Source organism: Orcinus orca, chromosome 1 (assembly GCF_937001465.1).
Source record: "Orcinus orca chromosome 1, mOrcOrc1.1, whole genome shotgun sequence".
NCBI lineage: Eukaryota > Metazoa > Chordata > Mammalia > Artiodactyla > Delphinidae > Orcinus > Orcinus orca.
Genome location: NC_064559.1, coordinates 172,617,743 through 172,644,400, shown reverse-complemented (window position 1 = coordinate 172,644,400; position 26,658 = coordinate 172,617,743). Strand labels below are relative to the sequence as shown.

The 26,658-nt window shown below is 48.6% G+C and overlaps 2 protein-coding genes across 5 annotated transcripts in view; both read right to left on the bottom strand.

Annotated features, from left to right (window-relative positions):
* Window positions 1–26,658, bottom strand: part of AGBL4 (AGBL carboxypeptidase 4) — a 1,394,453-nt gene that overhangs the window by 195,512 nt on the left and 1,172,283 nt on the right. The gene's annotated exons all lie outside the window — the stretch shown is intronic.
* Window positions 12,169–26,658, bottom strand: part of BEND5 (BEN domain containing 5) — a 47,692-nt gene continuing 33,202 nt past the window's right edge. For 3 of the 4 annotated variants that reach the window (XM_004273885.2, XM_033435558.2, XM_033435557.2), the window contains 2 exons: window positions 21,171–21,384; window positions 12,169–12,345 (listed from right to left, as the gene is read on the bottom strand). In XM_004273885.2, the coding sequence (XP_004273933.1) occupies window positions 12,188–12,345; window positions 21,171–21,384 (372 nt within the window). In that variant the 3' untranslated portion in view covers window positions 12,169–12,187. Of the gene's footprint in view, window positions 12,346–15,290; window positions 18,941–21,170; window positions 21,385–26,658 lie in introns of those variants that run through there. The other variant, XM_049700154.1, reaches the window with a different exon arrangement.

Sequence of the window (26,658 nt, the reverse complement as noted above, 5' to 3'; positions counted from 1 at the left end):
GCTGAATTACGGGAGGGGGTGGGGTTTGCATCTTGTTGCCATACGTGGATTCTCTGGGCACAGCTCTGCCTTCAGACCGTGGAGACACCTAGGTCCTTGGAGAAGAGCATGGGTTTGGGGATTTACCAGACTGGGATTTGAAATCTGACTCTGCCCATTATTACCACTCCAGCCTCAGCATCCTCATCTTCCTAGTGGGAGTGGTGGCAACCGTCTCATAGGACCATGGAAGGATCAAGTAAGGGTTTTGTGGAGATGCAGTTCAGGGAGGTCGTTCACCTAACTGGGTCACTTACACAGCCTTTGCTCCCAGCCCGTCCATGCTGGTGAGAGCGTGCTTGCCTGGGACCAGAGGTGAGAGCCTGGGAGGGCTGGGCTCTCACTACTGCATCCTTCATCCTTCACCCTTCACCCACAGGACCCAAGACAGGACCCTTTGCAAGCTTTCTCTCCTTCAGTGCCCAACACTGCTCCGAGCGATCAGTTTTATGTGTCCACGCGGGGTGGACACTGGGGATGAGCTGTTCCCCCTCAGCCCAGACAGTCCTCGCAAGAACAGACGGCCTGTGGGTCAGGGAGAAGGCACTGCGGGCAAGCCTTGTTAGACCCAGAGTCCTGGCCTGCGGCCAGCAGTGCTCCCTGAGCTTAGGCTGGGGTCAAGAGATGAATCAGAAACCAGGAAGTCACAATCTACTCAGGAAGACAGACAGGAAGAGAGCACAGAAGTGTGTGACATCAGTTTACATTCCTACAATATTTTACAGTTGAAAATGCTTCGACTGAGCCCTTGTTTAATCCTCCCAAGAGCCTGTGAGGGGGGAGTTAATGCCAATCCCCACAGGACTCTGAGCTTCAGGCCAGCTCTGCCCTCCAGGTACACAGAAGCGGAGGTGTGTGTCGCGAACCGCACTCCCGTTACCCTCCCAGGCGAAACGTATGGAACATTTTCGCTTTCTGCTTTTTTCTTTGGATGTCTTGTTTGTTTGTTTTAAATAGTTAAAACATTACAGAAGCCTCTTTTGCGCTCTTCCCCATCCCCCAACCCTGATAAGCTGGGCTGTATCCTTCCTGCCCAAGTTTTCACACTGCGCCTGCACATCTGTCTGTCCATAAAAAACCTATAGTATCCTTTTGCATGTTTTAGGATTTTATGTACGTAGTCCCAAACTCTAAGTTTCATTCCACCACTTGCTTTTTGGACTGCACATTATGCTTTTGAGAGTTATTTATGTGATACATGGAGATCTGGTTCCTTTTTGCTGTATGGTATTTCACTCTACGAAGAAAGTCAACATACGTGTGTGTGTGTGGTGTGTGTGTGTGTATGCACATGCATGCAATGTGTATAACTATCCTGCCGTTGGACATTTGCTTCCACACCTTCTATCATCCTGTGTTGCTTTACAAGGAAACCTTGCACATGCAGGTGAACCTTGAACACGGCTAGACTCCAGCCGGGGAGGAGGGACACTCCTCTTTGTCACACAGCGCAGGGTCTGGCACCCTGCTGGCTCTGTCAGCGCTGATTACTAGAAGGCACTGAGGTTGTGATGAAAGAACAGTGGACTTGGTCTCAGAAGGACCTGGGTTTGAATCTTGACCCTCTTACTTATCAGCTGTGTGACCCTGTGCAAAAATTCTAACCTTTCTGACCTGCAGTGTCCTTAGCAGGAGAAATAAAGACAGTAACACCAACTCCCAAATATTCCTGTTGCGATGATTAAATATATGAAGTCTTCAGTGTGGATCCGGACATACAGGAGGAGCTCAAGAAAGCTCATGGAAAGATCCCTGATCCCGGGCAGACAAAAGAGCACAGAAGAGGCATCACAGCCTCCTGTCAGCTGCCCTTCTCGCTCTGAAAAAGGAGGTCTAGGTCGAACGCTCAATTTTAAAAACAAAAGAAAAAAGAAAAGAATGAAAGAGAAAGAGAAGGAAAGAAAACAAGCCACCTTAGAATCATAATTTGAAACCCAGGGAGCTACCTCCAAATCTGGCTGGGTTTCTACTCCATCTGTGCCTTTGATTGGCTGACACTGGAAATCTGCGGAGGGTGTCTTTGGTCTTGGACCAGGTTCCCTGAAGGGCAGCCCCACCCTGCAGAGGCCACCTGCACTCCTGGGCCCTGTGGAAGGCAGCACCAGGCTGGGTTACAAAGGGTTAAATCTCTTCCTCCCCCCAAAGAGACTGGAGCCAATGAGGCTTTCTGCTTAAATGGCCTATAACCATCTCCCAAAGCTCCTTAGCTCAGAAAGTGTACAAGTCAGCAAAATGAAAATAATTTAAAGAGCCATTGGGAAGAAGAACTCCAGCCTCCCTGCTGCCCCCGCTGACAGCCTCTCAGTAGTGACTTGCGTTTTTCACATTCAGGGCCAGAGTCTCCCCACCCCCCCACCCCCGTTTCAGGAAAGGATGTATCACAGGCTGAGATCTGCTGCCTCCCAGGAGGGAGGGGCAGGGGGCGCAGGCGGTCTACGGGGATCTACCTCCCCACCCGGAGTGCTTCGTGGTTTCCAAACCCTGCCCTGGCCATGATGATGCTGCCAGGCCATGGCTTCAGAGTCTGGTGGAGCAGGGACCGTCACGCATGTGTTATAACCAAGGACACGGAGGCTCATAGACAGGAAGTGCCGGACCCACCCTCAGCCCAGGCGAGCGGGATGCTCCTGGCTGAGTGCGCAGCCCTCCTTGCTTCTCTCACTCTGAGAGGTAGGATAGTACCCGTTAATGAGCACCTACTACGTGCCTGCCATGTGCGCAGCACTTTAGGCAACAGCCCTAAAATGTTGACACTGTTATTCTTGTTCCACAGTTGATAAATCCGAGGACCCAGAGGTTGAGTAACTTGGCCAAGGTCATGCTACTGAAAAGCTGTGGAGGAAAGTTCAAACCTGCAGTCTCATTTCACACCCACACTGTTTCCACGGTACCAAGGAAGTGCTTAGGGAAGACCTGGCACAGAGACAAGTACAGCCCTGCAATCTGCCCCCCACTCTCCTGACACGTTTCAACTCCCTGATCTGGGTCTGCCGCCCCTCCACGGGCTGAGTTCCCACAAGGGTCTGCACAGAGTGAGTTCAGGGCATGGGAGCTGCATGAAGACCCAGCTGCCCTGAGCACACCCCATCTGGACGGCTGCAGGGTGGTCTCACAGCCTGGTTCTCACCTGGCAGTGGCAACCCTTAAGGAGGAAGGAGAGTGGACACCTGACCCTCACCATCTCTCACCTGGGTTATTCCAAAAACCTCCTTGACTTTTCTCTCTCCCTCCAAACCCGCCAGCACACTGCTGCCAGCATGATCCTTCAGCAGCTGTCCTTCATCCTCAGAGTCCAGCACCTCAGCCTGGGACCAAGGCCCTCCCAGGACCCTGCTCTTACCCACCTCTCCAGCCTCCTCCCCAATACCAACTTCACCTCCACTCCTTGAAACACCTACCTTCTTCCGCCTCTTGCCCCTTGTTCACAAGGACAGCAGACAGTTACACAGTGCTCACTATGTATCTGGTACAGTTCTAAGTACTTTATAGACATTAACTTCATGCTCATAGGAACCGACCCCTCCATTTTATGGAGGAGGGAACTGAAGACCAAACCAATTAAATAACTTGCCCAAGGTTGCAGGGCTGGTAATTGGTAGATCCCAGGGTGAGACCCAGGCAGTGTGAGGTCAGATTCCTCAAATTTAACCTCTGCCAAACCCTTTCCTCCTTTCTTGACCTGATGACAGTCTCTCCTGGGAGGACAAGACCAGGAGGGTCTCATGACACCCTCTGAAGGACTTTCTTCATCCCTCAAGTTCTTAAATCCCCAGGCCGAAAGAACTGCTTCGGTCCCTGGTTTCCCACACCTGTGGTCTTCAGGGGCCAGGATTCTAGGGAATTTCTTCTGCACTGGGCTCAGTGCTGGGCCCGGGACTCAGATGGGAACACACAGTGGCCCTGCCTTGGAGGGCTCACAGTGAGAAAGATGGACTCACAATGACAATATGGGCTGACAAGGCCAGCAGAGGGCAGGAGAGGGTGCCACAGAGCAGGGGGAGGCATCCCCACCCAGACCGTGGAGGGAGCACTGAAGACCTCCTGGAGGGAGGAGAAGGAGAAGGTCATGGAGCAGAGGTGGCCGGGAAGGTCCACACAGAAGAAACAGTTTGTGTCCACGAGCGATCTCAGGTAGCACAAAGCATGGTCGTAAAGACGCCAGGTATTGGAGGCACTCAGGCTTCCATGCCAGTCCCGGATCCTCCTGGTCGTGGTGGTGCCGTCTCGGGCCAGTTACTCAACCTCTTTAAGTCCGTTTCCTCATCTGTGAAATGCGGATGGTCATAGTATCTGCTTCACAGTGTTGTGTGAGAAATAAAATAATGACAGTGCCTAAAACATAGTAAGTGCTCGATAAATACTAGTTAATTAAACAAATAGTGTCCATATCTATATCTCCTGCACCTAGCACACAGTAGGGGCTCCGCAAAGGGGTACAGAGATGAATTTACACGGTCCTGCTCTCACTTTGCTGACTGCCTCAGGGAAAGAGACAACTATATAGAAATTACAACACAATGCTCTGAGCATTAGGATGCTGGGAAGGTTGGGACGGGCAGGGAAGGAAAGGAGGAGATTTGGAAAACCAGAGAAGGGAGGGAGTCCTTCTGGGAAGAGGCGGAATCAGTTCCTTAGAGGAAATATTTGAGCTGAGTCTTCAGGACGGGGGAGGATAGGTTATCTATAGTTAACGACCCAGGCACGAATGAGTGCACATCTTGGAATAAAAGTGAGGCTCCAGGTAGACAGGACAGATTTAATGTCCCATACTTCTCACACTCCTTGGATACCTCCACACCCGTGGCAGGGGCCCTGGACAGGGCTTGCTGCCCCATGCTGATCTCAGCTTCCGGGGCACTCCGCTTCTCCCCGCCACACACTCAACCTGCCTCCCTGCCCTACGTTGGCCTTTTTTCATGGCACTTATCACTTTCTACAGTTTTGTTATTTATTACATTTACCATTTATCTTCCTACCCACCTCATTCCACTCCCACTAGAGTTTAAAGTCTTTGTCTTTACTAATATGTCTCAGACATTTAGACTAGTGACTGACACCTAGTAGACACTCAGATATTTGTGAAATGATTGAATGATTCCATAATTACTCATGGGGGAACTTCTGCATACAGATGTTGGTGAGGTTAGAATACTGAATCTCTCTCCCCGTTAGCTACTGAAATGGAAACATGGCCAGGGTACCAGACTGGATATGGCCAAAAGAGTGCATTCTGGAATGGTGGAAAGAGCACAGGGTTTCGAACCACCCTTGAGGTGTGACTCCCTGTTGGACCCAACCAGCAATGCCTGTTGGAGTGGTGGGCACAGACTAGAGATATTCAACTCGTTGAAGATGAATGGGGGGGGGGGGAGATGGACCGAAAGACAAATCATCTCCTCGTGGCCATTCTCGTCCTTCTGGCGTAAGCTCCAATGTTACATCTTAGAGGTCTTCCCTGATCACATCTAGATGGAGGAGTCCTAGTTACGAGACTAATCCAGCTCAGAGAAAGTAACTGGTAAAGAAAAGTGGGGTCTTTAGCGGAGGACCACACGGTTCTTTTCTTTTCACTGACCTAACCATTATTATTGGTAACTTGGTGAAGATACAGAAGATCATATTTCTACACTATAAAACTGGGAGGAAGAATATAGCACAGAATAAAATTCCATAAGGATCTCAAACATGCAAACATATGAATCGACAATTCACACAGGAAGAAGTTGAAAAAGTACTTTTGTAGAGAAAGCTAATTTGCCAAACTTCTTTAAAAATTCCAAACGCTGGTGAAGTTGTGCAGAAATGGCACGTGCACGTCCACCTACCTAGAGACGTGGCTTGACCTTTTTGAGAGCAATATAACAAACACAGATATAACAACAACATGGAAAAGACTGTAAAAATGTTCTTGCCCTTTAATTAGCTCACTCCTGGGAATTTAAGAAACAAACAACTATAAATGATCATGACAGCATTATCTCTAATAGCAAGAAACTAGAGACAATAAAATGTACAGTGAGGAGATGAGAAGGTAATCATGACCCAGTGTCAGGAAGGGCATTGAAATGGCAGCTACACAAACCAGGCAGCAGAGGGGGAAATGTTTGCCACATGATGCGAAAGGAACAAGGCAGGATCACGGGAGGCTGGCCAACTGCTGTGAACAAAGAGGTACTGCCCTGGACAGACAGGAGGGGCTCCCAGGAGTGAATGTGTTGTTGGGCTTGGTTCTTGGGATTACGGCTCGATTTCTTTTTCGGCTTTGGCTTTCCTCAAATTTTGTTTTGTATTTTAAACACAAATGGAAAAGAAGATCTCAACCAGCTGGAATGTTGGGCCGAAACAAATAAGATGAAATGGAACCGGGATGCATGCAAAATCCGCTATTTTGTTTAAGAAATACATTTAAGAACACACAATTGAGGTGAGTGGGGGGTATAAATAGCTGCTAAAGTGAATAAGGGAAAGAAAAAGGGAACAAAAACAACCACATTTACTGCAGCCCGCAACTGGGATAGTGAGGGCTGTAGGTCTGGTACCACGGGAGGTAAGCGTGGTTACATTAACAACTGCATAACGGACAAGGTGACTGGGGCTAGAAGATTTAGGAACTTGCCCAATTTCCTCTAGTCTAATAAATAATGAAGTCAGGATTTGAATTTGGTGTGAGTTCCTCTGTCATCAAAATCTATGCTCGTTCTCTTGCAACACAGTGAACTAAAGGGATAAGTATTGCGTTAGCCAAAAAAGGGAGCAGGGCAGTATTTGGTGACCATAAGCTCAACGTGAGACAGTTGTATCGCTAAAGATGCTAATTCAAGTTTAGGGCACTCTAATAGAGATATGCCATCCAGGAGCAAGAGATGACAACCTGCTCTAGTTAGTACTGGTCAGACCCTTCCTAGAGCAGCGTCCAGTCCTGAACCCTACCTTCTAGTGGCACATCCATAAAACAGCAACCAGGATGGTCAGAGTTCTTAGGATTAGGGAACTAAGAGATGTTGGATGCCTAGGTGCTTTACTCACGTTCTCTTGTATAGCTCTATATGCAACCCTGTGAGATAGGTATTATATTCCCACTTTTAAAATGAGAAAACTAAAGCCAAGAGAGATTGAGAACTTCTTCAAGGTCACATACTAGTAAGTGGCAGTCAAGGTTTGAACACAGCGCTGTCTAAATCCAGAGTCCTCACTCTTCCCTGCACTGCCTCTCCCACGTGAGAGATGGCAGAACACAATTTGAGCTATTGATTAGTCTGTGAAGAGACATGATTGCCACCTTCAACTCTGCAAAGGGCTATAAAGCAGAAGCATTTTGCCTGACTTCAGAGGAGAGAACTTGAGTGACCTCAGAAGTCTCAGGGAAGTAGATTTTTAGCTCAGCAGAAGAACTTCTCAGTGATGACAATAATTGGATGTGCCCTTGGGCAGGAAGGTGAATTCTCCACGCCTGGAAGAGTTCCAGCATGGTCCGGAAAGCATTTGCTTTCAGTGGAGAGGAGATCTGAGTGGAGGACCTCGAAGCTCACTTTTGACCCTTCGGTTCCATGAGCCTATGAAGCTGTTTGGCAGAAACTGATTAATCTCTTCAGCAGAAGTGATGAAAAGACCTGTTGGTATGCCTATTTGCAGATGTAAAAGTAAAAATATGCCCAAGGTAAACAAACACATTGGTCCAGAGAAAACTATATACAGAAAATGAAATGAATTCTGCTGGAAATGCTTACAGGTTAAGCGTTTATTTTGTGTAAACAAGAAACCAAACTCTGGAGAGATGTGCAGTCTCAGAAGTAATTAAAGAAAATATAATGAGGTAACAATTTTCACCTGTTAGGTTGGCAAAATAATTAAAACACGGTCACGCCCATTATATGTATCAAGAATGATAAAAGTGGTACTCTTTTTGACCCAGGTAAAATGAACCTAAGAAACTGATAGAAAATATAAAGGGGGAAGAAAAAAACTGTGCACACAAAAATCTTCATAGATGTTTAATTTATAAACGACCTACAGATTCAAGGAAGGGCAGTGGACCGGCTGGGTGGCAGGGTAGGGGCTGAGGTGAGCGAGGGTAGCTGGAAGGTCGGGAGTGGACCTAGTCAGAGCGCACAGGGAAAAGCTCATGAGCACTGCGCGCTGTGGGATGAGCACAGGGTGTCTGGAGGGCCAAAGGCAGGTTTGAAGGCCAAGGTCACAGTGTAAGCGGTCAGAGCAGGTCAGAGACAGGATAGGCACACACACAGGTGAGGACCGAGTGGGCGTGGGGAGAGGAGAGGAGAGAGGAAAACCACCTGTAACACTGGCGGCCATTTCTCCACTCTCCCTGGGTCACTTTAATTACGTGCCGGACCCAAGCGTGCAGAGAGAGCTTCCGTGAACTGGCAGCCCTGTGGGTTAGCCCCACAGCCGACCAGGTGGTTTACCCAACTGTAGCTTGATGCCCCTTCACTGGGGGGATGTTCGAATTGATGGCTATAGATTTCATGGAGCAACAGGGCAATATGTTAAAAAGAAAGGGAAGGATGCAAACCTGATGATATGCTATGAGCACAGGTATGTAAATACACATTTACGCTCTTAAATGAAGGACTAGAAGAGATACATCACAATGCTTGCAGCTGTGCAATTTGGAATATTTCCCTTATTTTTCCAAAAATTTCTATAAAGTGGTTTTCATTTCTTTATAATTCCCAAAAAGGTCATAATTTAGAAATGCATCTAAGAAACGCATGGGCACACAACAGTCACTAACAACACACTTTCCTCAGCTAGAAAATAAAAACAAGCCACATCTTTCTGTTTGGTCTGGCCGCAGAGAACTTGTGGCCGGGGCTTCGGTAAACAGGGCCCAAACCTCATCACTTCAGGCTCTGCCAATCCACGATTGACTGTCTTGTCCTCCACAACTCACTGGCCTGTCGGAGGAAGTGAAAGAAAGAATCTAAGTGTAAAAGTGAGGGGGAAATCATTGGCACCTACACTGAAAGTCACCTTCTGCATCATGTCCAACTAAACAGCATCTGGTGAGCATGAAAGAGTAACTCTAAACAAGGTTTATAAGAGGAAATTGAGTCTCAATTTCAAATACTGTCATGCACTTCAGAAGGAGCATGTCTTTTTACTTAGGAAACACTCTTGTCCCTTTGTTAAAACAGGACTTCTAATGCTGTCTACTAGACTGGTGTTATTCAAAACTGGCACTTGTGTTAAAACACATGTTCCCAGCTCTATCCCAGCCCTACTGAATCCAGCACCCTAAACCAAAGCCCAGGAATCTGTATTTTAAGTACCTCAGCAAATTCTCAAGACTGGGCAAGTTTGGGAAACTCCCTACTACACAAGATGAACTTCAGTTTTGTGTATGTATTTGAATGTAATAAAACTGTGGGTCCTCATAAATGGTACTATTATTCCCCATCCTTTCAAATGGCTTGAATTAACGACACCAATTTCCATTGATTGATTACTTAAGTTGGGACTCTCCGAAATATGCCCTGAGATTACATGGCTAGATTCTCAGCCCAGACCATAATATTCCACTCAGTTTTCGAGGGAAGAGGTAAAAGGACAGATTTTGCACAGACCTGGATTCTGACCCAGCTGCACTGTGACAACTCTGGGACCTTGGACAAGAAGTTACTTAACCTTTTCTGAGCTCATTTCCTCATTTGTGTGGGTGTAAGAATGGTGGCCCTGCCCTCACATAACAGTCACAGGGCACCAGGTACACAACAGGTGCTCAAAAAGTCTCAGTCTAACTAGGGTGTAAAAACACCTGCCCCCTCCCCTGCCCCGATTCCCCATCAGAAACAGCTCTTATGTCCTTCCTTGTCACATCTACTTTTGATTTCATGCTGCCTTGCAAGCTAAGGACAGCTAACATCTGCATGGCTCCTTGAGACTTACGGAGCTCTTTCCCCAGCTATTACCTGGACTCCTCTCCACAATAACCCTGACTTAGGATCACTGTCTCCACTTTAGAAGAAACGAGCTCCAGAGTGGTCAAGTGACCTCCCCAGAAGCAGTAAAGTCACAATCAGATCCCACAATCTTTCACAACCCGTTCTGTCCCTGATGTATGTGTCATATATTACGCGAAGCACTTTCACGTCATAGCCTTTTTTTTTTTTTGCGGTACGTGGGCCTCTCACTGTTGTGGCCTCTCCCATTGCAGAGCACAGGCTCCGGACGCGCAGGCTCAGCGGCCATGGCTCACGGGCCCAGCCGCTCCGCGGCATGTGGGATCTTCCCGGACCAGGGCACGAACCCGCGTCCCCTGCATCGGCAGGCGGACTCTCAACCACTGCGCCCCCAGGGAAGCCCTGTCAGAGCCTTTTTAAGCAGCTATTTCGATGACTATTTTCCCTTCCAACCTAAAAGCACCAATAAAGCAGGTATCATATCTTATTAGTCTTCGTAGGGAAATGGAGCCTCTGGGTGTTTATCTTTGCCGTGCTTAGGAAGGAAATGGGATGAGTTCAAATCATGTATACTTTTTCCCAGCCTCTCATGCATTCACACTACTCATGCCCAAGCTGCTCCCCTGCCATTAAAATGAACACATCTTAATAACAAGAATTTACTGAACACTACTAAGTGTCACAAACTTTACTTACCTAATGAACTAACTTTTGTTAAACACTCAGAAAAGTCCTGGCACATACTAAGTATCTGTTATTGTTATTATTATTTAATTATCCACATAGCCTGTGAGGTATGCATAATTTTCCTCATTGTACTGGTAAAGACTCTGGGAAGTTAAGTGATTGGTCCAAGATCACACCACTAGTCTGTGGAGAACTGGGAAAATACCATAAAAGGAAGTTCATACCTATACATCCTATTAGCAAGCATATAATATTTCAGATTACAAAGATTTTATGTACTAAAATAAAATTCCTCAAAGAGGTAGCCACCTCCACTACTCACCCTAGTGACCCTGAGCTTTTGCTTATAGACCACCAGTAATCTAATGGTTTAGTGGATAAACCATTAGAGAAACCAGAGGCCAAAGTTTTCCAACCAATGCCTAAAAGCCAATAACCAGAAATGAAGAAAATAATGACTACCAACATTTATTGAGCACTTATATATAGTGCTCTATAACTTATAGCAACTCTGCAACGTTGCAACTCCGCAAAGTAGATATTATCTCCTTTTTAAGGAACAGAAAATTGAAACTCAAGAGGTTACGCTAAACCCAAAGCAAGCAGTGGAGCCAGGTTTGGAACCCAAACTCCTCAGCCCCAAACCCTTGCCATTTCCAACATACTACGCTGACTTCATAGGCATTACAGAAAGGAAAGCGTTAATCAACAGGAAGATCAAATGTGGTCTGCCTGATTGGGCACCAGGCACTTTAGAGACACAGCTACGGCACGAGATAAAAATTATGCAACTTGGAAGATCATTTGAGATACAAGATAGGATGAACGAACCGACACCAGGTGACGTTGCCCCTGACTTTCTGAAGGTTACCCTGAACCACATCTAACATTACCACCCCCTGACACTCCTTTACAAAGATTGACTCAAATTATCAGGAAAGCCGAATCTCAGGTCACCTTGAGTAACAGGTCCTAGATCTGTCCTTTGAGGTAAGAGAAAGTAATCTGCTTCGAGACAGCCCTTCAGATCTGTAGACAGTAATCACATCCCTTATGAATTTTCTCTCCTTCAGCCTGAATGTTCCGCCCCTCGAAGGACACTGGTCACCTCCACTGTACACTTAATATCCATCCTTAAATAAATGAGGCTAATGATTGTCTACAGCAACGAATTAATCAAGCTTTATTATAGAACAAAATAGAGGAACAAAGATAGAAGTCCTTGAATGGTAAAAATATCAGCTCAAATTCTTGGCCAAGTGATAGGTAACTCAGAGACATTTTATCCGCCTCCGAGAAGACAGCGCTTTCACCATCCCCAGAACAACACTGGCGCCAGGATGCTGCCTGAGTCTCAGCAAATCCATCCGCCTTCTTGGAGTGGGAAGTCCAAGTTCAGAACAAGGCGCTGACCTCAGAACCCTACTGGCTCCCCGCCCACACACCACCACGCATGGCGGGGTCTGATGTGGACAACACCATCACCCGCGAATCGCACGCCACACAAGGAAAACGAGAAGGCTTTATGAAAAATCCAAAGTTTATTGCAAATTATATTTTGCTTCCCTTCGTTCTTCATTTTTACAGGATTTATTGATATCCATGATTTTTTCACAGATGTACTTGTTGACTTTGGAGAGTCTCTGTGCAATTTCAGTTTCATCCACAGTTTCTTGTGCTATTCTGTCGTACAAACACTCTAGACAGGGAAGAGAAACAAGAAGGCCAAGGATTAATGGTACATTCGAGCACATATCTTTAAGGGGGAGAAAGGAAAATACGCCTCCTGACATACTTCCAAAGTACCAACTCACATATCTGGCATGGCGGTATTTTAAATTTTCAACACAAGAGTAGATATACACTGTAAATTTATACTTTAAAGATAATGATACAACACCCATGTGTCCACGGCCCCTGCTTAACAGGACAGCATTGCTGGTCCCTCTGAAGCCCCTAAGTGCCCTTCCCCAGTGCCATCCTCACCAGAGGTAATCACTGTCCTCAATGTTTGCTTTTCTTTTCGTGTTTACACATATGCATACCTCCTTAAATAACATGTTGCTACTTTTCCCATTTTTAACTATTTACAAGTGTATCCATACTCTGTATACCCATCTGACTTTTCTTTTTTCATTCAACATTCCAGTTTTGAGAGTCACCCATGCTGAAGTGTAGGTATAGCTGCAGGTCATTCACTTTCACTGATGAGTAGTGTTCTACTGTCTGACTAGTCCACAGTCGGTTGACCCACTTGATTGTCCATGGATACTTGGATGGTTTCCCATGTTCTGCAGTTACAGGCACCCTGAGCCGTGTCTCTTGGGGCAAACATGCAGGAAATGCTCAGTCCGGGCCTAGGCTGGAACTGCCCAGCGTTAGGGTGCGTGCCTACTACACTTTACCAGGTGATACCTGGGAAACTGTTTTCCACAATGGCTGTGCCGCCTGGTACCCCTAACAGCAGTGTGTGCAAGGACTGCCTGCCCCATAGCTCCAACAGCACTCCAGGTCAGATTATTAAGGTTCTGACAACCTGGCGGGTGTGAAGTGGTACCTCACTGAGGTGCTTACTAATGAGGCTGAGGATGGCCACTTCTACTGACTCTGCCATTTGCTGTGATGAAGCAACCAGTGAGCCTCAGACAGGACCTGACTGAAGCTGGACTTTGGCCTACTTCCTAGCATGGGGACCTGAGGCGAATCACTGCCCTAGATTCCTCACCTCATAAAACAAGGATAACAAACCACACATGATCCTTTGTAAGCTGCCATGAGGGATGTGAAACAAACGTTTTGCAAGCCTTCTTCAAGCTATAAGGAGCACTACCCCTGTCTGAGGCTATTACAGTTATTTTATGTATATGCCACTGTCCGTTCCCAGGGCCTAGCACAGCGCCTGGCACAGGGGCGAGATTCAGTAAGTGTATGTTGAATGAATGAATAAATGAATGAATGCTTTTCTTGGGAAACCTGAGGGGACATAATAATTCTGGACATAAGGGGACTAGGGGTGTAGGTGGGGAATGTACCACTGGGGTATGTAATCGTGGGCAAGATTTTTAACTTTGTTGAACGTGAGCCTTTCCACCTATAAAACAGGAGTGACAACCCGGTCTCGAGGAACTGCCACGCAGGATAAACGAAGTCTCGTGTACCAGGCCAGTGTACAGCAGGCAATGCTGTTAGTGACGCAGAACATCAGCACTGGAGAGGGATCACGGGGACTGCCTTGTGCTACAACCCCTCCACTCACACGGGGCATGGCTGAGGCCTGGAGAGAGGAGGTAAGTACAGGCACGATCCCCTGCGGCCTCCACTCTGAGCCCTTCCTGGGCACGTGGCCAGCCCGCCCACTGTTGCTGTCCAGGCTGCAGGTGCATGTGCTATATGCCTTCTTTCTTTGGGGCACCATCTCCTCCCTGCGGATCAGGGTTTGCACAGAGAAGCCTTTGAAAGCTTTTAGCTGACCTTCACTACTTCCTGGCTGCTTCCAACCTGACTAATCTGCACTTTGTCTTGTGTTGGCTTTTCCACAGGGAATGAGATGAGAAGGTCCTACCTCTGCTGACTCCACCTGCATCTCCCGACCCACTCCAGGCTATCCCACAAATCAGTCTTTGCTCATCTCCTCCCAGATTACAGATTACCCTGGTCTCATGTCTCATCCTTCACCTGCCTAAACCCCACCCATTCTTCCAGATTCAACCTGCTTGGAACCTACCAGGTTGAGTCGGGAGACCCCATTCTGCCTATACCCTCAGTGCTTCCATACTCGCCTGGGTTTTCTCTCTATCAAAGCCCTGATCACAGTCTCATAGAACTGTGACCACGCTGTCTCACCTACAGACCCGAACACGGGGTTCCCTCCCCAGCCCAGGGCCAGGGGGACGCCGACACTTGCAGTGACATTGCTGGAAGCTCAACCAAATGAGGAAGACACCCTGTGCAAAGGACTGTTTCCAAGTTGAGGGGTTCGAATCTGGCTCTAACCCTAGTTGCTGTGCCACCTCGAGTGGGAACCTCTCTGGGTCTCAGTCTTACTGTCTGAAAGCAGGATGTCAAATCCAATCATCTAAGAAGATTCTTCCAGCTCTAGGTCTCTAGTTCTCTGAAAGGTAACAGGGTGGGTAAAGAGGCAAAGGAGAGAGAAGGGGGCAGGGCAGTGGGTGTGATGGCCCTGAGAGGCCCAGGCATGAGCTGGAGAGAAGGCAGGAAGAGAAAGGTACAGATGGAGGAAGGTTTTCAGAGGCGCCCACAGAATCCCAATCATTCTCGTTTCCTGAGGGTAAGAGCACTGAGCGGCCCCTGAGGTTGATTAAAAGGCTTTCGTTAGACTCCAGATATTAATCACCTGCAGCTGCCAGGAATGCCTCCCTCTGCAAGGGAGCATTTGAGATTATTGCTTAATTAACAAGGTTTATAACAGCGCTAATGGGTCCTATTAAAAAAGTTATAAAAATTAACCAGAACTCAACGCCGTGGCTCATTTGAAAAGTCAGACACTCTGCAAAAGGTCACTTGAGGGGCTTCCCGGGTGGCGCAGTGGTTGGGAGTCCGCCCGCCGATGCAGGGAACACGGGTTCGTGCCCCGGTCCGGGAAGATCCCACATGCCGCGGAGCGGCTGGGCCCGTGAGCTGTGAGCCATGGCCACTGGGCCTGCGCGTCCGGAGCCTGTGCTCCGCAACGGGTGAGGCCACAACAGTGAGAGGCCCGCCTACCACAAAAAAAAAAAAAAAAAAAAAAAAAAAAAAAAAAAGGCTTCCCGGGTGGTGCAGTGGTTGGGAGTCCGCCTGCCGACGCAGGGGACGTGGGTTCGTGCCCCGGTCCGGGAGGATCCCACATGCCGCGGAGCAGCTGGGCCCGTCAGCCATTGCCGCTGGGCCTGCGCGTCCAGAGCCTGTGCTCCGCGGCGGGGGACGCCGCAGCGGTGAGAGGCCCGCGTACCGCAAAAAAAACAAACAAACAAACAAAAAAGGTCATTTGACCTTAATAAGGTTTAACTGCCATTCTGGAGCTTGTCATTAAAGCGAGACTCTCCTCCAGCCCTCCTGCTTTCGTCTTTCTAAAGCAGTGTCAGCGTTCACCACATCCCTCTGCTACACGGTAAGGAGTGACTTTAAAACCACAGAGAGGAGAAAATCCTCACCAACCCTGTGAGCACCAAGGCTTTTGTCATTTTGATATGGCAAATGCGAATAAATGTGGTAAAATCATACAAAATAAATACAATCTCAATCCAGCAGACAGCTTGCATGGGAAGAACCAGTCAAACGCAGTCTGGACGAGCTCAAATAATTAGCCTAAAAATGGGGAGTGTATGGTGCGATGGGAGACAGGCTTCAAACCTGCCTGCCTAGTAAAGAAAAAACAAATCAACACTGTATTTTGGTAAGACAAGAAAGCCCTGGAGACGATGGGAAGCCTGAGAGCCCAGTTCAGCCCAGCTCTGATCTAACCCGCTGTATGACCTTGGGCAAGTCGATTTCCTTCTCACTCACCAGCATGACAAGTAGTTATGGGCTCTAAAGGGTTGCTTGACCCGGCACCTGTGAGGCAAAGATACAGAAAGAAGAGAACAGAGGTAGGCACGGGGTGCTCTGGGACACACAACAGAAAGATCCCCCCACCGTGAGAGGTCAGGGAAGGCTTCCTGAAGGATGGTTCTCCTAAGCACACCTGGGTGTTGAGTAGCAGCTAGACAGGCAGAGCAGCACGCGTGTCGGGTGGGCGGTCTGATCTATGTTCCAGGTGCCAGGAGTAGCATTTACAAATTCCCTAATGTGAGAGGGGACAAGGCTTGTTGGAATACAGCAGTTCATTATGGTAAGAACTTAGTGAACAAGGGGAATGTTGCTGAAAAGTAAGCTGGAGCTAGAGCCAGGGGCCAGATTATGAAGGCGCTTTTCCGACACGTTAAGCAGCTTACCCTTCAATAATGGGCACCAGGGACTGGCTGTGACGGGGTGGGGGTAACAGGATCATACTGGGTTTCTGAAAGATCACTCTGGTTACCAATGGAGAGAGGAGTCTGGCAGCTGCTGGAGTAAGGCAGGCGAGAGCTGATGTGGCCTGGACTACGTGAGGCGCGATGGGTATGGAGAGAAGTGGACGGTTTAAAAGGTATTTGGGGCAGAACAGATGGAGAGCAGGCACATGGAAGAGTCAGGAATGAGGCCTCTCTGGGTCCCTGGCAGGTGGTGTCATTTATCAAGACAGGGAACACAGAGGGGCAGAAGGCTTTGGGGAGAAGGAAGAGGAGAAAGCAGTGAGCGGTGCAGATGCGCCAGTGTCACGTGGACATCCAGGAGGAGGTGACCAGTGGGCACCTGGATGTATGGGTCGGGAACGTGGAAGTGTGAACTGAGGTCAAACATAGATTTGGGAATCAGTCACTGATTCAACAAATATTTATTGAACGCTGACTATATGCTGGCCCTGAGCAAGATGCTCATAAATCTGATGTTCTAATGGAGGCGGGGAAAAAGACAACCATCAAGCCAATAAACAAGCAAAGAAGAAGCGCTCCACAGGGACTTTAGGGAGGGTGATGCGGCAGAGAGCAATGGAAGGGCCGCTTCATCAGCCCGGGCGGTCGGGGACGGCCTCTCTGAATGACAAGCAGGCAGGATGTGCAGACCAGAGGAAGGGCACTGCTGGCAGTGGGGACAGGAGGGGGCCGGGAGGAGGCCTCAGTGGTTAGAGCACAGTGGAAACGGGAAGTGTGGTGTGAGATGAGGCCGGGGGAGTCACCAGAGGCCAGATCGCCAGGCAGCAGCCAGGACACCAGGAGTGTGGATTTCAACCCAGGGCCATGAGCACGCCGAGGGCAATGGGGACGGCGGGAGTGAGAGCAGCGGAGGGCAGCGTTGCACAGTGAGAGAGAAGCGGGCTGGAGACAGAGGCGAGGGCAGCGGGAGGGGAGCCCACAGGGGGGATGCGAAGCCACAGGCAGGAGGAGACCTCAGCATGCAGGAGGGTTTCTCAGTAAAGGAGGAGAGATCAGGTCAAACGGCCCGGGGAAGAGGTAGAGGCGGAGCCACGGGGAAGCCTGGCAAGGACAGAGTTAAGCAGAGGGCTGGGAGCCGATGCCAGATGGCAGGGGCGTTGCCAGTGCACACGGGCAGTGAATGCAGACAACTCTTTCAGGAAACCTGGATGTGAAAAGGAACGGAGAGACATGGCGGCAGCTGGGTGATGGAAGTGACGTCTAGGGAGTGTTTTGTTTGCTTCTGTAAGAAATGAGTGATCAAAGTATATTTAAATGGTGCCGGGAAGGACCCAGTTGAGCGGGAGAGACAAGGTACTTAGGAAGGCAGGTGGGCTGTGATCCAGTTGGAGAGAACGGCCAGTCCCAAATAAGAGAAGGAAACATGAGGCAGAAGAACTGGGGGATCCAGTGAAGTTTGTAGATAGGGTGGTGCAGAGCTGTGGGATTTCTTTTTCTTTTCTCTGTGAAGGAAGAGACATGGTCATCTTTTGAAAAAGAGAGAGCTGTGGACTACCATGTTCTGGAAGAGTAGAGAAGGTTAAAAAGGGCTTAGAAAATGGAGGAGTGGATCAGTGAGGGAAACTTGGAGGGCCTGGCCTATGGGCCTGAAGACAGTGAGCCTGTAATAGCCCCAAGCCACACAGCTGACGTATTTTCTTCTAGAATGTTCCTTAGTACTGGGGACCAGATTAGCTGCAAATGACATCATCTGAATGGGGTCCAAAGAACATACAAATGTCTACAGGTCCACTGGGCAGCCAGGGCAAGGACTGTGAATCCTGCCTTTACACATGGACACACCAAGCATCTACCTGGTACTGGCACTGCGCTGGGCCTGGGGAAACAAAAATAAACGTAAGAGAACCAGGGTGAGCTCAAAGTTAAAGCAAAGCAGAGTTGGGGCTCAACCCCAGGCTTTCGATACCTGGTTCCAATTTCTACTCCCCATCACCCTGCACTGGGAGCAGAGAGGAGGGGGCCTGGAAGCTGCAAAGCACTGAACAATTGTGAGCTTCAATGATGTGACCATCACGAGGTCATGTCGGCTCCATGGGGGCAGCTCACTTGTCAACAAAGAACGGAAACTTCTTCTCACACCTCAAACATAACTATTCCAAGCTACAATCCAAGCAGCCCTCTTAACTGTCTTAAGAGGTTAGTGTTCAGCTGAAGACACTGCGACATGGAAGGAAAGTAGTTCGCAAGAAACAGTGTGAAGAGTCAGTCAGGGGGTCAGCTTGCAGGTCTCAGTGTGGCACTTGTTCAGCCCTCGGCGACTGAGCTCCCACTGTGTGCCAGGACCTGTGCGAGAGGCAAGGAAGACGTGGAGGTGAGTCCGACACAGTCAGACCCGTGCCTGAGGCAGACGCACGGCAGATGATTTTATGCCACGGCGTGACAACGGGAGGGCAGCCGGTCACTGGAAGGCACCTGGGACCTGCTGAGTCACAGCCCAACAAGTGTAACAGAATTAGAGGTCAGCCACCTCTCAGGTAGGCAGGGCTGTGTCCCCAGGAAGGACGCTTTCTCAGGGCGACCTCCCAAACTAGGCTCCACCTTTTCAGACAGTGGGCAGACTAAAGGTTACCTCCACTCGTCTAAAAATAAGCGTCTGCCTAAATCAGGTCATCATGAATCGGCCAGCAACGGGGGCAGCTGTGCTACGGAACAAGCCCCAGACCAGAGTCAGTGGGGGTGGGCTTAAATCCAGGCTCTGAAACCCTGTAGCTGGACTTCTGGCTGGTCACCTAATCCCTCTGTGTCCTTACACCTCGACCTCCAAAATACACCCTAAATCTGGCCATTTTTCTCTGTTTCCTCTGCTGTAACCGTAGTCATGGCACCGTCATGCCTCCCTGAGACCACTGCATCGGCCTAACTGACCTCCCATTCGGTCACTCCCACTGAAGACCTCCATTACCTTTCTCCTGCAGGTGGGGTAAATCCAAGCCGATTACCGTGGCCTTCACGGCCCTAAAAGACCATCTCTCGCCCACCGGCCTGATCTCAGTATCCCCTCACTCATGACTCTGCAGCACCCCGGGGCTGCTTCACCCCTTGAGCATGCAGGCCTTTGAACCCGCTCTTTATCCTGCCTGCTTCACCACCCCTCAGACCTGCACAGGGCTGACCCCTACATCCAGCTCCCAGCTTGAATGCACGGCCTCAGGCAGGTCTTCTCCACCCACCCCAGCCAACACAGCTACTGTATCGCTCGACGAGGCTTCACGGCCTTTCATCAGTACCTGAAATGATCTGATTTGTTCATGGACATACTTGCTGTCTGCCCCAGAACTTGGCACATGGCCTGTTCAAAATGTACATGCGGACTGAGTCTTACTTTCTTCATCAAAACATGGCAGTTGGACACTTAAGAGACTAGTGGTTAGGAGCACAGCTTCTGAAGCCAGCCCTCCTGGCTCGGGCTCCTGGCTCTACCCCTAAAGCTGTGCGATCTGGGCTAGTTACTTCACATCTCTGTGTCCAGTTTCTGCAACTAAAACAGGGATAATACTGGCAGCCAATAGAAGGAGTGTTATGTGTTATGAAGATTAAATGAGTTAATATATGTAAAAGAATTTTTAACACAGAATCATAGAAAAAACAGAGCCTAAAACGTAGTGATCGCTCAGGATAATTAGCAATTACTATATTCTCTCTGCTCCCATGTACTTTCCTGCCTGTCTCCATAATTTGCATTATCTGTACCGTAACTAGCTGTTCTCGTGTTCATCTTCCCCATGTGACTGTAAGCACCTTGCAGATGGAGACTGTGTCTTATCCCCCTTTGTGTCCTCCATACCCAGTAGAGAGCCTGGCAAAGAATAAGGGCTTCGTGAATGGATGGAGAGTGGGTGGGAGAGACAGAGGAAAGAAAGAAGGAAGAGGGAAGAGAGGGGAGGAAGGAAGAAAGGAAGGCAGGAGGGAAGGAAAATCCCATTTACAAATGACTCCCTGTCTCTCTGCCTTCCCTCCAACCCCTCCCAAACCCCGGAAAAGAAGCTGAATCCAGTGACCCTCAGCTGGTCTTCACCTCACTAAGTGCTCCAGGCACGATGCTAGGACCCCCCAGAACTGCTCCCCTAGCCTCCACCTTCAGGCTGTCTACACAGCAGCACTCCTTTCCCAACCCGACACCTTTGTTCCAGATGCTTCTGCCTCCCGAGTACCTCTCTTTACACATCTGCGTCTCCATGTCTGATGGATCCTTCAAGGCCCAATCCAGTGACCCCCTTCCCAGGAACCCTTCCCTGATTTTCTGGCTAGGGGTTTCCTCCCCTCCTGAGAACCCCCCCCGTCCCTCTCGCATGCTAGCTCCTTGAACTGTACTTGTGTCCACAGCTCATTTGCCCTGTTAAATGGGAGCTCTTCTGGGACCGGGTCCACATCTGCTCCTGCGTCCCCATGCCCAGCCCGGGGCCTGGCATGGAGAAGCTTCAGTAGGTGTCTGTTGAACTGAAATGTGCCCGACACATTCCTGACAGAGTAAAGGGCGGTGCCTCGGCCACTGCGTTTCCAGTGCGGGACCCACCTCTGACGATGCTTAGTTTGTGAGGCGAGAGGGGTGGCTTAGGGACTGCATCTTTCTTTTTTTTTGTGGCAACTCCTGTGACGCTTCTGTTCTTCAGAACATCTGTTCCCCAAATCATGACTGCCAAGTTCTTTGTGTACTTGGAATCTCCTTGGGTTACTTGTAGCTGGTGCCATTTCTCCTCATCAACCCAAATCCCGCTTCCCAGATGGACCTGAAAGGGATAAGAACACAAGCAAGCACCTGTTTAGTCAGACAGGATGGGAGCTGGAAATTTTTCTTGTCCTTTAAAAGACACTGCTGCACAACTGCAAGGGATTTGTTCCATGAACACTGATTAACTTTCTTTAAGGGAAATAATCATTTACTGAATACCTGTAACGTGCCAGGCCTTACTCTACGGCTTTATATCCACTATCTCAAAATCTTCACAGCAACCCTGGAAGGAAGGCGTTGGGACACTATTTTCATTTCAGGTGGAAAAACCAGGTTGAGAAAGGTACAGCTGAAAGTCACTCAACTCTGAACTTGCAGAGTGGATTTATTTCATCTGGGTGGGGCCTCGTTGTCAGGATGGTTTAAAGCTTCCTAGGTAATTCCTAGGTGTGACAACCACAGCAGGTGGAGTGAGGAGGGAAACCGTCCAGGCTCTGCCACTAACGGAGTGTGTCTGTGCAAGTCCTTTCTGTCTCTGGCTTCAGTTTCCCATGAACTGAACTGGGAGAGTTGGATTTCAGCTAAATTCCTTCTGGCTGAGAGCACCTATGATTTTAACAAATCAAGCACAACCACTGTGTCTCTGGTCTGATCTGACGGCACACAGAACAAAACACAATCTTATGCTCTTTGTAAGGGAAGCACTCAGAAAGTTTCAGTGCAGAGTCATTAGATGCAAAAGTCCCAGAATGATCTGGCGATGAGGTTTGAGATTTTTTTTTCCCCCTTTCTGGCTCTTTTAACAACTTGAAGACCATTTGCTAACATTAATCATTAAAAAAATGCAATTTTGACTTTGACATTGCTATTTATGTTGTGTTTCTGCTGAGTCTATGGAGGGTGGAAATGGCCTCTGTGGGGATGGAGGAGAGGAAGCCACTGATGAGGTAAACTTTCTGAGGGGAATGGAAAGTCCCTGCCAAGGTCCCTGTCTTCAGAAAGACTGTAGGTCATCGACCTCGCACGGTCGGGAGGCATCTCAGGAGAGTCTAGTCTGAGAGACGGCACGCACACCCAGACTGATGGCAGACCAGCAGGACCCATGTTTGGAGATCTTTCTACCGAAGGCTGGCCTGGAAGCAAGGTGGGCACGCACAGACGGGCAGACAGGTCAGCCAGCGACACTAACACAGCCCACCCACCAATGTCAGCAAGTGACCAATCTACCTGCCGTATCTAACTTCACTTCCTTTAGCTCAAAAGATCATTCAGACCTCTGCAGGCACGATATCAGATAACCAGATCCACCTGGCCTTCCTGTGCTGCAAACTCTGGTGCTATAAATCTGTTCATACGACTCAGGAAGATAAGTAACGCTGGAGTGAGATGTGCTGTCTGGGGCTGGCTGGGCAACATAGACCCAAGGTCAAGTCTGGCCTTTTCTCTGCAGTCTGAACTGCAGGTGGGCAGTCTGTGCGCCAGATCAGGCATACTGGGGACAAGTTCCCTGCTGCTCCCTGCTGGACCCCAAGTCACCTCCCTGGAGGACTCTCTGGGGCTACCCACGCAAGCTTCCTGAGACAGGGGAAAACAAGGGGTGTGAGTTATGTTAAATGCAGAATCAGAAAGCCTTGGAGATGGAGGACAACTTCAGTTTTCCAAAGATCTCTGCTCTTTTCTAACCTGAGCCTTGCTTTCCTACAACCGTTTAATTTACTGTTCTTAAAAGAGAAATGGCAGTTATCTTAGCCAATGTTCTACAAGAGACAGGGGACACTAATATTTTTTGCGTACCTATAGTGAACTAGGTATTGTACTCTCAGTTTAGTTAATCCTCATAATGACCTTAAGAGATGGAAATAGGTAGAAATAATTATTCCTACTTTACAAACAGGAACAGAGATTCAGAAGGACTCATTAGTTTTCCTACGACATACTATCAGTACATTCTGGAATCAAATCCTATGACCCTGCAGCCCACGCTCTCCCGGCCTTCCTGCTGCCACCAGTGTCACGGTGGTGCTAATGGGGGTGGAAGCAAAGCAGATCAGTATTCAGATGGCTTTCCTCTTGAGTCTTCCTCTGTACCTGCCCGGCCACTGCCGTGGCCAGCACCCACTGCAGTTCACACTGCAGTCAGGGAACCTGGAGAAAAGCCACGGGCTGGCCTTCCTGCCTCCAGTCCCTGCCCGCTCCAACCCACGCTGTAAACACTGCCAGATTCATTCCCTAAAACACAGCTTTCCTTCTTTGACTAGATGACTTCCGCAGCCTTTCAACTCTGTGTTTTTATGTTAACCCTCTGGAATCCTGAATGGCTCCCTGTTTCCTGTCACCTCAAATCCAACCTCCTCAGGCGGCATTAAAGGTCCTCTAGAATCCTGTTTCCATTCAACCTGCTAATCGTACTATGTCCATCACTCAATGATGTCCCCAAACTCACTCATTTCCTCCTACTTCCAGTATGTGGTAGGTAACAGAAAGAGGATGGGCTCTGGAGTCTCCAGCCCTGTGTGAATCCTGGCCCTTCCACCTACCACCTGGGTGTCTTGGGCTAGTCACTTTACCTCTCTGAACTGTACTTTTCTCAGCTGTACCAGAGGCAGATCACCACCTAATTCATAGAGCTGTTTTGAGGATTCAGTGAGATAACATGAGTCAAACGTCAGAAGGACAGCACACAACCAGAAACTGTTACTTCCTTTGCCTTCTTTCCCCCATCCACGTCTCTGCTCATGCCTCTCCCCCGCCCAGGGATGAGTGCCTTCCCTTATGCCTTCTGAAGCCTGCTAATCTTTCAAGCCCCGGTCCCCAATGCAGGAAAACCTCCCTCACTTCTCCAGGGCTAAGCTCTATCCCTTCTGAATTTCTAGCCTACTGAGAGGCTTCACTACCTGATTCAGCCCTTCACGACCTGATTCAGCCCCGCATCTCTGTGGGGAGAGGCCGAGGCTTTGCCTCCTTTGCCTCCTACAAAGTGATCAGGGCTAGTCTGAACACAAGGCAGTAAGAAACTGATGTGCATATTTAATATGTCTTAGTGTCACTGGCTTTCGGTTCTGATGAGCTGCTGTTCCTTGGAGAAGAAAATATTTTCTGACATGCATTCGAATACAAGGCCAATTTTACAGCACAGAAAGAAGTGGCCCTGGGTGAGACCAATCACAGGTATAGGTTGGGGCATTTGGGACAAGGGCTCCTGAGGTCAACAAAGCTCCGGGTCATGCCCCATTTTCAGGGGTGCAGAACAGACTGGAAAGAGCACTGACCTGGAAGCCAGGTGATCTGGCTTCTAGTTCCTGCCTGCCTGCCTCTGATCTGTTGTATAACTATAGACGAGCCCCTTCTCTGGATGTATTTCCCCATCTATCCCATGTATAAATTAGACTATTTAAACTTTAATGGTCTTTGCAGCTATATGATTCAATGAGTTTTTGAAATAAAATATCTTAAGACAAAGAAAAGCAATGCACTTTAGCAAAATCAGAAAGTAGCTTTCATGGCAAGCCCTATTCACATAAAGCCCCATTTGACCAAAATGTTAGCCTTATGCTTTCAAGGGAGGTTATTTAAAAGTATGGCAACTGGTGGGATGGGACTTGATCAAAAAACTGTCTTTGTGAAATGTTATTTAGGACAAAACCAGTTTCCTGCTAGGAAATGGATCCCATCCCCATGCTCTAGGCAGCACAGAGATTAAGGCAGAAAGAAGGAAGGGTCAGAAATGACTGCAGAGCCAAGAACAATGATGGCTGCTTCTGGGATGTGGGGACTGCTGTTCTAGGAAGCTGCCATCCATTTCCAGTAAGACTGCTTCCTTCCTCTCCCTTAATAAATTTCTCTGATTGCAAATTAGCTGCAAACAGAAGGCAGGTTAGTTTGATAGCAAAGTGCTGGCAATAATCGATGAAAAAGGAAAGTTGGCACTTTAAAGATTTGTTGTGCAACTCGAGAGTGAAAAAATTAAATGACCTTTGAGAGACCCATTTTCCTGGAGGAAAAATGATCCTTTGCAAAAGAGACCCTCGTAATGCTCAGAAACTGTCCGTCGGTCTTCAAAACAAGAGAGAAAAAGATTTCTCTTCGAAGCTGCTTAAAGAAAACGTCTATAGTCATTCCACAACGTGATCATGACTAAAGAGAAGTCAACAAAGACAGAACAGTCTTTTCTTTATCTTCAGTTGGGAAAGGTTCACCCAACTTAGACACACAGTTTGAGTCACTGTTAATGACTATGGAGAGCATCCATCCGATCCCATCTGGCACAGACAGAGACGCTGAGGCCCAGAGAAGGGAAACCCCACTCAGAGTCACACAGGTCGGACAAAGATAGAGCTGAGCTTAAACTCAGGCTCCAGGCTGCCTACTTCCACTCTGTCATGCCGCCTCTAACCTGCAAAGCAGACTCTTTTTTTTTTTTTTTGCGGTACATGGGCCTCTCACTGTTGTGGCCTCTCCCATTGCGGAGCACAGGCTCCGGACGCGCAGGCTCAGCGGCCATGGCTCACGGGCCCAGCCGCTCCGCGGCATGTGGGATCTTCCCGGACCGGGGCACGAACCCGTGTCCCCTGCATCGGCAGGCGGACTTTCAACCACTGCGCCACCAGGGAAGCCCTACAAGGCAGATTCTTAAAGCTTGCTGGCTGCAGCAAGGCAAGGCAGAATGGGCCTATGGTTTGGCCCTCTGGGGGGAGGAAGTGCTCCACGGAGATGAGGGCAGCATCTCCAAGAGAGCTTGAAAGACTAACAAGTTTCATTTCCTTAGCTTTGGCTATTTGCTTTGGCTCAGTCTGGCCAGCTGCAGGGATGTATCTGGACAAACCCAAATAAAACAACCTTTTCTTTCTCATCAACCCACTGGGGAACAATACTGGGTAAACAGAGACCTTTTGAAGCATAAGGCAAGAAAAACAGACTGACACAGATGAGTCTCTGGGGAGGAGGAGAGGTGAGGTCTGTAATGTATGCCATGGTAGCAGAGAATATTACAGTAAAACTGCATCTGACCAGTGCCTAGACAAAGGGATCCAATATATTTCCTCCAAGACGAATTCATTTGGATGTTGGAAGAATATTAGAAGTCTTCTCCCTGCCCTGCTACTATATCATCATGTGACTTTAAGACTTCCAAAGGCTATTCCATTACTTTTCACCCCTGTACTAATATAACTACTAATATTGCTTAAGTTTTCTTTCATAACATTTTTTCAAGAGTCTTACAAAAAAATGTGAGGAGTTATATGTGGTCCTAGGACTGTGGGCTAACCACGCTGAATGTACAACTTGAAAGCAGCTTAGGGGTAAGGAGCATGTCCCATTCACCTCTGTATCC